Raw genomic sequence first — 12,290 nt, forward strand, 5'->3', positions numbered from 1 at the left:
AGTGCCTTTACTAATGCTTTCTTTTTCCCAGACCCCACCAAAGCCCTACTGCTTCAACTGCACAGGACTTGGACTCTGTTGCTTTGGAAGCTGGGGTCAAAAAGAGCCATTATGTGTGGCATACTGCCCTTTGGACCAGGAAAAAATCATCAACCTGGAACTTACTGCTGGTGGCGGCAGCCACTGCATTCCCCAGATCAACTCCCCTCACAAGCTGCATCCTCTAGAACTAGCTGGAGAACAATAATTCCATTCACTACAACTTTCAAGGCTTTAAATTTTGTTTTCATTCCACACTGTAATGAAAACAAACCCTTTCAAACATTTTAGTAGAGTGAAATTGTGTTGAAAAGGTCAGATTTTCAACTCAGAGGTCTCCCTGTCTCTCTGGAAATGACCAGAGACTTCTCCCTGGATCTCAAAAACCTTCCCATCAAATCAATACATCTCCATGAAACATTTTAGCTTAGACAAAACAGCATTTTTCAACAAAACCCATTTTGCTGAAAATGTTCCAGCCATTTCTAGCATCCTCCTCTGCAACTGACTCCTACTCATTGCATAGAAGATGTAACTTCAACTTTGGCAGTTCTAACCTGCAGTTTGGCAGTTCTAACCTGGTTTCACCCTCCTATGGTTTGTGTATCACAGAGACCAATGCCAACTGCAGTCCTCAAGAACACCACCAAACCTGGCAAGGTATTCCCTTAAAAATGACCCATTTGAGATACCTTTCAGGATGCAGCCCTTAATGTACATCAGTGCCCTTCTGACCAAAAGCACATAAACTGTTTTTATTTTCCAAGTCTTTATTTACATTTAATAGATGCACACACAGGTAGGTACCAGACAGGCAGAAGTTTGGGACAGCATTGTACACATTGAGTATATTTTCAGTATACACATGGGAAACTAACATTTTTCTAATTATAATACAATGCAAATTTCTGTCGTGGCATTGGGCAGTACTTTTTTTTGTTACCTGTTAGTAGGCTACCTGTGACATAATTATCGTCCTATTTTGATAGGTAAATATGAAGCCAGGAGGTGCACAAATAGATTGTTTTCAGAGACTCAGTGATTCATGAAAGCGAATACTTTGGAAAATCTCCAAGGACAGATAATGTGGAGATGGCACCTGCCAATATTAGATCCTCAAATTTCCTCAGAAACCATGTTTACTGGCTGCCTGTCTTTTTTGGCTATTTGTGTGGGTGATGACTAACCTGTTTGCTGCAGCCCATCCCTTTAATTTTTATTTAATGAGTATATACAGAATCAAAGGTGTGCATGGTAATGTACACAGTAAGTGAAGAAATGTTTCTGACTGTAAACTTATCACAGCTATATATGCTGCAGGGGAAGACAGCACCCGACAAAGAGGATTGCGGAAGGAATTTAAACCCAAACAATATACTTTCCATTTAACTCTGAAAAGAACCCCTCCCTCCCCCCGTTATTTAATACATTTCCATTAATATTTAAGAAACAGACACTTTTGAGCTTGATCTACCTGACAATGTGGCTAATTGTCTTACTTACAGATAACTAACCTATCACAAATAATGATTCACATTTTAAGCAAGCAACCACGTATGACAAGATGTATGTTTACACTGGCTCTCCCTATACCTCAGTCTATCGTACTGACTGCACACTCAGTGACATCGTCTTTCAGCACATGATGGATGCATTCTGGTCTCTGAACTCTTTGGGCCAAATTCTGCTCCAAGTTACATGGGCACTTCCTCTAGAAATCAGCAGAGTGTTCTGTATCATATATTGTAAAATATTAGCCCACCACGCACCCACAGGCACTTTGTTTCAATCTACCTACACTGGTCCAGAAACTATGACAGGGATACAGAAGGATTAGGCTAATGTTGATAGTAACTTCACCTCTAAATCCTCTAAATATCCCCAAACATAAAACCTTATTAAGTTTCAGATAAGGCTGCTGAGTGCAATACAAGAACCAATTAATTCATTCATTAAAAATAAAACACCCCCCCCCCCCCGAAATCACAAGTGAGGGTTACATTAACAATTATGATACCAAATTTAATAGAAAAATTCTGCTCCTCCCTTAGATTCATTTCCAATATTTCACAGTAATAGCTCCTTTCTATAACGTTTTCTGGATGAGCGTAGGCTGTGTGTCAAAACATGACTTACAAAGGAACTCTCAATGCATCTTTATCAATGAAGCTGCAATCAGCATCTCTATGATGTATGCAATCAACATACACATATTAGCTTATTCTCACAGTTTCTCTTCGTTTAGCTACTGTTATGTAATTGTCAGAATACTGAGGAAGTGATGGAGTGGTGCTGGAGCTACGGACAGCTGGGAAGCTTAGAGGTGAAGGCTCAGAGGATCTGGTCACTCTAGTTAGGTTGCATGAGAGAGGAAAGGCGTTAGGAGGCATTGTGGGACAGGCAAAGAAGGGACAGGGCAAGATACAAAAGAGGGCAGCAAGAAGACAGAGGAACTGGTATATTGGGTGGAGTGTGACTGAGCTGAAAGGCTGTGGGCACTTTGTGTGGGATGGGTCATGGTGAGAGCCAAGGAACAGAGTATTTGGCAGCCCTCTCCGCCACCTCAAAGAGGCTTGTCAGTTCCCCATTAGACTGTTTTGGCTCACTGAGTCTGACCTTAACTAGGCTCACAGAGGTAATGCGGGCCCCCAAGGAGCCTCTGAACACTGAGGGTGGGTTGGGGTGATGTGGGGATCCATAGGAAGTAGTCAGGAGTATTGGAGATTGAATGAAGGGAGCTCGGGTGTGTGCGATGTTTGAGGGAGCATGGTAGTAGGCAAGTGGACTTATGTAACAAATACACTAACTGACTGGCTGAAGTGTTTTTCTCATGCCAGCTAATGTCATCTATTGGCAGGGATAAAATTGGCAGGGATCAATTTGGTGATGATTATTTGTTGCTTCTCTTTTTGTTAAAAGAAAAAAATTCCAAAGGGTTTTCAAAGTATCCTGTGCACAAGAGTTCAGACCAAACTATACAAGTGTCAATTTGGAGTATAAAAGCCTGTCCTATATCAAGAGATCAACCCCTCCACTGCCCCGCAAACAAACAAACAACCCCATGAAACAGTGCAGCAAAATGTTGATTTTTTTTAACTGTTAATTGAAAACTGTAGTATGACATAGTATGAAATGTTCTGAAAAAGATCTTCTTATACCCTACATTATATTGCAAATCAATTACTTCCCCAGATCAAAATTTGAAGCGCCAGGGACAAAATAAAGCTTACAGTGGAACGTCCAACACAACCTTATCTATTGCGAGAGAGAGAGAGTTACAAAAGTGCCTAAGAAATTTAGGAGCACAAGTCCCATTGAAAGTCAGTGGGACTTGTGCTCCTAAATCTATTATGTGCTTTTGGACTTCGCCTTTGAGTCACTGTCATGCCTTCATTAACTAGCCTAATGTTAAACAAATGTAACTATGAAGAATCTTGTATTGACAAAAAAAGCTCTACTTTACTAACTGGCATTTTGATACATTGATTACATCACAACATTGTATTACGAATAAATTAAACAATGCCACAATTTAAATACTAATATAAACTGAAAAATGATTTGCCCTCTCAGCTCTATGTCCTCTTTGTAAATGGTTTTGAGTTGGTATCAGTGATAAAACTATAGAAAAATGTAAACCAAGATGACAAACATTTTTGGCCTTTTTCACAGAGGTAAAACGAATTTACAAAGCTTTAGTGTGTGTATTGGGTGTATATTTCTCATTTTTATCAAAAAAGGGTTATTTTTAACTTTAAGAGGAGAGATACCTACAATTAATAAAAGGGTCACTGACAGGATAAAAATATTGAAAACTGATATCCTTACTTAAGTTACAAATAACATCTTATTATTAAAACACAAAGAATTTTTTTTAAAATGACACTTCACTCTTTAACTTAATTTTAAACTCCTCAGGGTGTGGACTGTCTTCATTCTTTATGTACACCAAGCCAAACCAATGGCAGTCTATCAAAATAGAAATGGATGCTCATTTTTTATCTTTGTATTTATCTCAGATTTGACAAAAAAGACCTGGGCCCTGTCCTACATGGAGATCTACTAGAGTGTATCCCTCAGCCTGTGCTCTGTGTGGATGCAAGGGTCCGGGATAGTGGGTCCTGATATAGGATTGAGGCAGGCCCAAATCACTTCCACTCTGGATTTTAGTAGTTTAACTTTCAGGTTCTTATGAAGTAGCACAATGCTGTTAATCCATAGGAGAAAATCAAATCAAATTAAAACAAAAATGAAAAACCCACTGCCTGAGTACCTCAGGGGAAGTACAAAGGAAACCCTGGTATAGTGCATTAGCCTTTTGTATTTGCTCTGTCCCTTGGGAGGCAGCCAGAAATTACAGTGGTGTGCACAGTTATAAGAACACAGACAGAACCACTGGCATTTGGAAAATATCCATGGATATGCTTCTGTTGGTCTTAGTTTCTGTAAATAACAGTTGTTACAAAACCTTTATTTTGGGTCAGATTTAGCCCAAGTTTGTCACTTTAGCATATTTCTTTTTCTACCTAACGTTAGACATTATGCTATAATGTATTTAGTCCTAGAGATCAGTAAAATTAATTCTGAAATAATCAGTTATTGCTCATCTTGCTGCAATGTAAACAATATTTAATAGAAATTGACAATGATATAAACACTACAAAATCAATGTAAATACAGTTACTTTACTTATCAGTTACTGTAGATCCATTTTCCTTTTGCTCTTTTTTATGTAAGTGATTAATGTTTTCTCCCTTTGCTGAAGAGAACAAACATTTCAAGAGGCACTTTAAACAGGACAGACTTGAAAAATGAAAGCCTTTATTATTTTATTTTCTGCACTCCTCTGCTGTTATTTTTATTTGTCTGTGAATACATAATTTCTTCTGTTTAATTCTACAGTTAGGTCAGAATCCTGGGCTGATTACCCCATGACTGAAATACCCAGATGAGGGAAGCTGAGGAGGAAAATTCCATGAGAATTTCTTTTGCTCAGTTACTTCCCCAAAATCAATCCAGGTGATGGTTTTACTCCCTGCCCAACTCCTCACTGTGCATGAGCCAAGGTAATATAATCCCACACCTGATCTGGGGGGACTACTTGTAAGGATAAGAGAATTGTTTAGTCTCTACATCCAGTCAATCCTTGAAATCTCTGCTGTGTGTGATGATGGCTTTTATGATGTGGATATCGGTCTACTAGAGATGGGCTTAAAATAATCAACCCGTTAGAGATCAATCAGTCAAAGCAATAGGGCCTTCAGCAATACCAAGGTGGGAAAAGTCCAATCTGGTAACCTAGACCTCAAAGGAAAAATAAGTGATTAAATGTTTTACTTTTCCATTGTATGAATTCCCTTGACGTGGCAACTTTTAGATTACAACTCTCATGTAATCCTGATTTAAGACCAATCACGCCCTCATTTTTATTAACTTCAGTAAGCAGCAGATCAAAGTCCTTGTTTTTATTTTCGTTCTGTATTATTTTAAATAGCATCCTGTCTTTGTATTTCAAGCAAATATTTTTTTGTATAACGTAGTGTAAAGTGACGTATGCACATCAAGCTTGGAAGACCATGCAAATCTAATTTGAAAACATGATTCCACACTTTTTTCATTGGTACAGAGAAAGCATTTCACATCTAAATAATATAACAAGAAATCTCACTGTTACAGTCACTTCCGAGTACTTTCCTGAGAGTTTTGTTGCACTGCCATGCAGGAAATCAGGAGTTGGGAGCACTCTCTGCTAACCTGGCTGTGAACACAAAGTGTATCTTTCAGTTGACACAGTCTCAAGGTAAACTGCACTGCCTAGTGAGCATTTGTTGTTGGCCCATCAATGGAAAGGCACCAATAGTGGAGACACCTTCATGGATGGGGAGTACTGCAAATGTGGCTGCAATGAGGAGGGGGGAAAATATATGAATGTACTACAGGAAATTAGCATCTTTAGAATACCAGTGAGTCATCATATATTACATGTGCCATAGTACATGAAATGCCACTACTTTCCCCACACATCATTTTTCCAACAGGGCCTTCTCTACCCTCTTGAACTTTTTTAATTCAACAGTTAGTTCCCAATATCTGAGATAAAGCCACATTAGTCTTCCATTTTGACGCTTGTTTGTGTTCAGCACATTACCACAATATGTATCATACTTAAAAATATCTTTTAAACCGTTTTCCATTTCTATATCCACAGCAACAGGATCAGTTGCAGCTCTAACTAGCAAATTTTTCTCTATTTCTAGTCGCTGGTTTCTGGGCAGCACAAAACTGCAATAGATATCTTGTCTTTCTAAAAGTGCTTCTTCAAATTCTTTTATTACAATATTAGCTCTCTTTTGCCATTGTGCTTCTTTTGCAAGACAACTCTGGTACAAGGCACCTGCTGCCCCTGAGCGCCGCAGAACCTGCTTTTCTTGCTCCAACTTTTCGTGTTCCTGTTCTAGAACTCTTCTTTCTTCTACTAATTTGCGACTCTGGGAGATTAGGGCTTCACGATAACTCAGGGTTCTGTTGTGTTCCTTTTCAAGCTCCAACTCCAAGTGAGCAACTGTGCGGCGATTTTCTGTGATTGTGTCACGATATTTTGATTCAAGATCTCTTTGTACAGATGTTAGTCTTCTGTAATATTCTTTTTTTTCTTTTTCTATCTCTTTCTGAGACTCTCTGGACCAGATCCAACCTGTCATACATAAAACAAATTCCATATGTAAACAAAATATGTACAGTATTGATAATCAAAATTATTGAAGTACTTCACAAAGAAGTTCTGTTGCTACTTTTAGTAGTAACTTTATTTTTTTCTCCCCAAAGACACAAAGGGTGAAATTCACTTCAGTTCAGATGTCCCACAAAACTGAGAAGTTGTATGGTCTATGTTATAGAGGAGATCAGACTTGATTATCAGAATGTTCTCTTCTGGCCTTAAAATCTATACATCTACATTTTTAAAACATAAGAATGGCCATACTGGGTCAGGCCAATGTTCCATCTTGCCCAGTTTTCTGACAGTGGTTGGTGCCAGATGTTTCAGGGGGAATGAACAGAACAGAGCAATTTATCGAGTGATCCATCCCCTGTTGCCCAATCCCATCTTCTGACAGTCAAAGGTTTAGGTACACTGAGACCATGGGATTGTGTCCCTGACCATCTTGGGCAATAGTTATTGATGGATCTTTCCTCCAAGAATTTTTCTAATTCTTTTTTGAACCCAGCCACACTTTTTGCCTTCACAACATCCCCTGGCAACAAGCTCCGCAGGTGGAGTGTGAGTTGTGTGAAGAAGTACTTCCTTATGTTTATTTTAAACCTGCCTCCTATTAATTTCATTGGGTGACTCTGGTTCTTGTGTTATGTGAACAGATAAATAACACTTCCTTATTCACTTTTTCCACACCATTCATGATTTTATAGACCTCGATCATATCCCCGAGTCATCTCTTTTTTAAACTGAACAATCCCAGTCTTTTCAATCTCTCCTCACATGGAAGTTGTTCCATATGCATCACTTTTGCTGTCCTTCTCTGTGCTTTTCCTAATTCTAATATCTCTTTTTTGAGATTGGGCGACCAGAACCGCACGCAGTATTCAACGTGTGGGTGTACCATGGATTTATATAGTGGCATTATGATTTTTACAGTCTCATTATCTATCCATTGCCTAACGGTTCCTAACATTGCTAGCTTTTTTTCCCACTGCTGCTGCACCCGGAGCAGGCGTTTTCAGGGAACTATCTTTCTTGAGTGGTAGCAGCTAATTTACATCCCCATCATTTTGTCTGTATAGCTGGGATTATGTTGTCCAATGTGCAGTACTTCACATTTATCAACACTGAATTTCATCTACCATTTTGATATCCAGTCATCCAGTTTTGTGAGATCCCTTAGCAACTCTTTGCAGTCAGCTTTGGACTTAACTATCTTGAGTAATTTTGTATCGTCTGCAAGTTTATCCTGCAAGTTTTATCTGGAAAAAGGGGTAAACAGTGAGATGGCTAAACTTGCAGACGATACAAAATTACTCAAATTAGTTAAGTCCAAAGCTGACTGCAAAGAGTTGCAAAGGGATCTCACAAAACTGGATGACTGGGCATCAAATTTTCCAGATCATTTATGAATACGTTGAACAGAACTGGTCCCAATACAAATCCTTGGAAGACCTCACTATTTACCTTTTTCCATTGTGAAAACTGATCATTTATTCCTACTCTTTCTTTCCTATCTTTTAGACAGTTACAGATCCATAAGAGGACCTTCCCTCTTATCCCAAGACTGCTTTACTTTGCTTAAGAGCTTTTGGTGTGGGACCTTGTCAAAGGCTTTCTGAAAGTCCATGTACACTATATCAACTGGATCACCCTTGTTTACATGCTTGTTGACACCCTCAAATAGATTGATGAGGTATGATTGCCATGTTGATTCTTCCCCAACATATTGTATTCATCTATGTGTCTGACAATTCTGTTCTTTACTATAGTTTCAACCAATTTGCCTGATACTGAAGTTAGGCTTACCAGCCTGTAATTGCCAAGATCACCTCTGGAGGCATTTTTTTTTTTTGAAAAATTGGCCTTACATTAGCTATCCTCCAGTCATCTGGTACAGAGTCTGATTTAAGTGATGGGTTACATACCACAGTAAGTTCTGCAATTTCATATTTGAGTTCCTTCATAACTTGGATGAATACCATCTGGTCCTGGTGACTTCGTATTGTTTAATTTATCAGTTTGTTCCAAAACCTCCTCTGATATCTTAATCTGAGACAGTTCCTCAGATTTGTCACCTAAAACATATATGCTTCTCAGCGTACGTGGGGGAAGGAAGTGATGTTGAGGAAGCAGTTTAGGGTTTATAGAAAAGCTGTTCTGTGGCCCCTAACTTCAGGGCCTGAGGTTGGAGTTTTGTGAGTAAAAAAAACTTTCTTTGCCTCTCAGTGTGAGGTATCAGTTTGGATCTTGGTGGTTACAGACCCCATCTCTCTCTCTCTCTCTGACTCTGGAGATGGGGGCAGGACGAGACACATATCATCACAGCAGTAGTCCTGAGTTCTGTCAAGACATGATGGTAAACAGGAGAAGTGTATAAACAATACCATTTCCACAGGACAGCTGAGAGCCCTGGAAAGAGGCTGTTCTGATAGTCATTCCTGGAAGAGGCAAGTACAGCCATTTTCTTTTATTTTTATGATCCTTTGCTTTGCAATGAATTTGAGGCAGAACAGAGGAACGTCTGAATCAATATATGAGGCTGTGAGTATGTACTCCTGCTTTTATGGTCACACTGAAATAGACTCAAAGGCAAAATAACTTTCTGTTCACATTTTGAGGACGTGCCTTTTTATTGTTCAGCCTGAGACAATCATGCTATGCTGAAAATTTATAGTTCTCCCCTCAGAAAGTTCATGGGTCAACTGTTCTTCAGTATTAGAATTCTGATAATCAGAAGTATTATCTCAGATATCAGAGATCAAACATAATTCCACTAGACTGATTAACCCATAAAAAATAGCACAAGGTCCAATCTTCCAAGGGGTCCACATGCAGAAGTCCCATTGATTTTGATGGGAGCTACTTGCACAGCACAATTAGGAACATAGGAGTTACCATATTGGATCAGACCCGAAACCCATCTCGTCCTGTATCTTGTCTCCAACACTGTCCAGCACCAGAAGTTTCAGAGGAAGGTGTAAGAACCCCACAAGGAAAACATATGGAATAATCTTCTCCCAACATTAGGTATCATCCTGTTCTCTAAAAGATTTGTTAGCATGATTTATAACACTGGATATTCTTTATGTCCATGTAAATGTCCAATTCCTTTTTAAATCTTGTTAAATTCTTGATCATACTGACTTCCACATACATTGGTAATTAAAAGGTGGAACTCATTGTCACAGGAAGCTTTTTTTATAAGTTTGAATTTGCCACCTTTTAATGTCTTCTTGTTCTTGAGTTATGATACAGGGAGAACAGAACTTCTTGATCTATGCCATTCATTACTTGACATATTTTTATCATATCACCTGTTATTCATCCTCTTTCTAATCCCAATCTTTTCAATCTCTCTTCCTAGGAGCTTTTCCATGCCCTTAATCATTCTCATTGCCCTTCCTTGAACTATATCTAATTTTGCAATAATCTTTTTGAGATGGAGTACTGCACACAATATTCTAGGTGAAGCCACATCAATGATTTGTATAATGACATTATAATATTCTGCATATTATTCACCATCCCATTTCTTATGTGTCCTAATATCTTGTTTACTTTTTTGACCACAGTTATGCACTGAACAGAGGTCTTAATTGACCTGCCTACAGAGACACCAAAGTCCTTTTCCAGAGCCAATACAGTTAATTTTGAACCCTTTAAGGGGTATGAGTAATCTAAATTTTTCTCCCCAGTGTTCACTACTCGGCATATAGTTACACTGAACTTCATCTGCTATTATGATGTCCATTCACCTTTCTTGCTTAGGTTTCTCTGAAGTTCTTCACAGTTCTTTTTGGTCCTCACTAACTTAAATAACTTTGTCATCTGAAAATTTTTCTACCTCACTAACTCATGCTCCTTTCCAAATCATAATAAATATGTTTAACCACCTGGGACCTAGTATGGAACCTGGAGGCACCCCACTACTCACCTTTTGCCATGATGAAAATTAGCCACTTAATCCTGCTCTTTGCTTTTTGCCTGCTAGCCAGTATTTGATCCATGACAACATTATGCCTGCCTCTCATATTACTACTACTCAACCTCTTTAACAGCCTCTTGTGAGGCACCTTGTCAAAGCTCTTTTTGGAAGTCTAGATAAATCTCAACTGGTTTTCCTTTACCTACTACATTACTGACACCTTCAAATAATTCCAAGAATTTCGTGAGACAGGATTTTCCTCGGCAGAAACCATGCTGGTTAGACCAATTCATATCATGATCTTCCAGGTATTGTGTTTTATTTAATTTTTAAGTCTCACTGATCTCTGACAGACTGACAATATCCTGTAATATGGATTATGGATTTGTAATATGGTGAACAAACCTATGGAATTAAGATGAAGTTAAATTTAATCAAACTTTACTGAATTAAATTAAACATCTTTGGAGTTCATTGGATTAAAAATGCAATTCTTTTTGTTCTAGTGTGAAACTGTATGGAACTTCTTTAGCAAGAAGACAAGATTACTGCAATTTCTGGATGGCATTAGGAACTTCTAAGGGCCTTCTGGAACAATGTGTGTGAAGTGGATTCCCAGGCAGTACCTTGGAGTGAGGGGAATGCAAATTCTCTCCTCTAGAAGCCAACTTTTCGAAGATATGCAGGAGAAGATAGACTCATTGCATACTAATTACCAGTTTCTGGAAACTCCAGATCAAAGTGCCCTGAATTGTATAAGGGTGGACTCAACTTGTCATGAGCATGCCTGTTCTAAACTGAAGCTGTGATGAATTTATAACCACAAGGAATCCCCTGGGTTTGGGGCTTGGAGGATTGCACCTGCCAGAATCCATGTTAGGATTGGGGTGGACTCTGGTAAGCCTACTAGCATTTGTGTATGTTCTTTTGTTTTTAATATGTTTTCCCTGTAATATTTTTTTACCTTAAGAATAAAGTCAGCTTGCACAGGAAGTGTTATGTGGTACCTTATAACTATAGCAATTACACCCCTTAATCGTCTTTGAAGAGAGAAGGCAGGTGTGTTTAAGCAGACTCTTTTTGCTGGGACTAACCGAGTGAAAGCAGGGAACTGTTACGAAGGGAGTGAGACATGGGTCTCAGCCCAAAAAGACAATGGCTAAGGAGCTGAAAGCATGACAGTGGGTGCCCTTGCTGGACCACTGAGGAGAAATACAGGTGCAGTTGCCCTCAATTGTGACAATCTCTAATTCCCCATATCACAACTTAGAGCCTTTTTAAAAAAAATACAGGTACTTTTTCTGCCCTCCAATCCTTTGAAACTGTGTGTGTTTTTAATGAGTTTGTATATTTTTGCTAGCAGATCAGCCACTTCATGCTTCTGAAGTCATGGACGGATACCATCTCAGCCTGATGATTTATTGTTTTTAAAATTATTAATTTGTTCCAGCATCTTTTTTTCTGACACATGCAGGATTGGAGTCAGAATCAATATGCTGGACAAATTGTACAAATGTGTAAATAGAGAATTAGTTTTTATTAATTATGATCTGAGATTTAAAAAACTAAACCTCAGTCAATACCTGTCTATTAATTTGCAATCAGGTC

The 12,290-nt window shown here is 38.6% G+C and overlaps 1 protein-coding gene across 5 annotated transcripts in view; it reads right to left on the reverse strand.

The window, feature by feature from the left end:
* Positions 1 to 791: 791 nt before the first annotated feature.
* The window catches only part of CCDC127 (coiled-coil domain containing 127), a 28,527-nt gene continuing 17,028 nt past the window's right edge, over positions 792 to 12,290 (reverse strand). For all 5 annotated transcript variants that reach the window (XM_048839362.2, XM_048839360.2, XM_048839359.2 and 2 more), the window contains one exon: positions 792 to 6,733. In XM_048839362.2, coding sequence (XP_048695319.1) covers positions 6,063 to 6,733 — 671 coding nt within the window. In that variant the 3' untranslated portion in view covers positions 792 to 6,062. The remainder of the gene's footprint in view (positions 6,734 to 12,290) is intronic.

This window comes from Caretta caretta, chromosome 2 (genome assembly GCF_965140235.1).
Source record: "Caretta caretta isolate rCarCar2 chromosome 2, rCarCar1.hap1, whole genome shotgun sequence".
In the NCBI taxonomy this organism is placed as follows: domain Eukaryota; kingdom Metazoa; phylum Chordata; order Testudines; family Cheloniidae; genus Caretta; species Caretta caretta.